We start from the raw sequence: 1,774 nt of genomic DNA, 5'->3' as shown, positions 1-1,774 counted from the left end.
CGAGCCACTGGAGGAAAGTGCCGATGAAGCCGATGCCGCCGCCGAGGACGATGGCGTGGTTGGCGAGCTTCCGCGCCGCCATGGTCAGCTCCCGCAGGTCCGACTCCAGCAGCGCCTGCGACGCCTCCGACGCGCCGGCCGCCGGGCCCGTCTTCATCGCGAGGAACGACTTTGCCATGGGCTAGCGCGCGAGACCTCCCAAACCTCTCTCTCAGTTAATCACTCGCTCTTTTCTCTCTCTCTGGATCGAGCTCTGCTGTCTGCACAGCACAGGTCGAGGGTTGGGTATATGTACAGGCAACTGAACTGGTGTGGTCGACGGAACGGAACAGGTGGCGATCGACCTGGACGATTCCGTGGGCAACGTCCGCTGGCCCGGGGGACACGTGGGGCATGGGCATTACTGGAGCTGCATTATTGCGTGCATGCATGCATTATTACAGCGTTATCGAGTTTTTCTTCCGCTGAAGCATCATCCGAGTTTGACTTTTAACCTCCGGACGGACGGCGACCCAGGATCAGTACAGAATGTAGCAAAGAAAAAACCAGGCAAAATCTGAGTGACTTTATTTTTGGGAAATTTTTCAATCTGATCATCTTTAATCATGATAGTATAACGAACACCATAAATAATGAAAATACATCCAGATTCATAGGTCACATAGAGACGATTACAAAAATTGAAGCGAGCCGAAGGCACACCACCATCATCGCTCATCCCCCGTCGGAGCAGGATAAAACTTGTTGTAGTAGACAATCAGAAAGTAGTCGTGCCAAGGCCCCGTAGGACCAAGGCACTATAACAACAACCGTTGCCGATGAAGAATAGCTTAGATCGGAAGGATCTGACTTAAAGGCACACAAACGTACACAAACGACGAACGTATCCGAGCAGATCCGCCGACTACACATCTCCACACGCCCGCCGACGGTGCTAGACGTATCACTGGAACGGGGCTAGTCGGACTGAACCATGTTCCATCTTCAGGAAGCAGCCGTCGTCTCATCTTTCTGAATAGGACACAAACCCTAACAAAATATAAAGTAGCATCTAAAAACGAAGCCCTCCCGCCGGCAACCTTGCGGGTTTCCACCCTAGTCCAGCGAACACTCCATCATTACCTAGTGAAAACAGATCAACTTTTTCATGTTGTTACATAAGGATTTGTGCTGCCGTAGGGTAATTTACATGCGTTTTGGGGACTTTCTCATAATTACAGCATGGACGATTGTCACGCCAAAAAAATAATGAAAATTGGCATGCTCAGGATCTGTCATGCTGACTGAAGGGGATTGCCATACTACAACAATGAAAAGGGTGAAAGCTGTCATGCTCTAAAAACTTCTGAATGTGTTCGCTCAGATTGCCTTCTTGAGAAAACCAATTGAGGACTAGGCGACACCTTAAATCCGGCCAGACAGATCCAGTGAGACCTAACCTCACAAGCTCCCCAACGACACCAAAGTTGGTCCTACGTATCATCGGAGAGAGGCTCAGAGGACCAAGACATGAAGCGGCGAAGTACGCTTTGCGCTAAGCGTGGAACCAAATCCACCACTCCAGAAAAGCATCGACCATACTATCCATTGCTCTTCTCTACTCCGACGATGAGATTACCACCAATGCGGTGTATCAGAAGTCCAGGAAACATTATTCTTGATCCGCATGATGCTGCCATTGACACCATAGCGTCGTCGTTGGTGAGCGAAACTCTAATCCTAAGAAACCTAGTGAGACATAACCACTCCACCCTCTGAAGCAGCGGGCAATGGA

General features: G+C 50.1%; 1 protein-coding gene across 1 annotated transcript in view; it reads right to left on the bottom strand.

Annotated features, from left to right (window-relative positions):
• The window catches only part of LOC543255 (cold-regulated 413 plasma membrane protein 1), a 2,036-nt gene extending 1,760 nt beyond the window's left edge, over positions 1–276 (bottom strand). The window contains exon 1 of the mRNA XM_044534670.1: positions 1–276. Coding sequence (XP_044390605.1) covers positions 1–178 — 178 coding nt within the window. The 5' untranslated portion in view covers positions 179–276.
• Positions 277–1,774: the final 1,498 nt, after the last annotated feature.

Source organism: Triticum aestivum, chromosome 5B (assembly GCF_018294505.1).
Source record: "Triticum aestivum cultivar Chinese Spring chromosome 5B, IWGSC CS RefSeq v2.1, whole genome shotgun sequence".
In the NCBI taxonomy this organism is placed as follows: Eukaryota; Viridiplantae; Streptophyta; class Magnoliopsida; order Poales; family Poaceae; genus Triticum; species Triticum aestivum.
The sequence above is the reverse complement of the archived record's forward strand: the minus strand, read 5'-3'. Positions and strand labels throughout refer to the sequence as shown.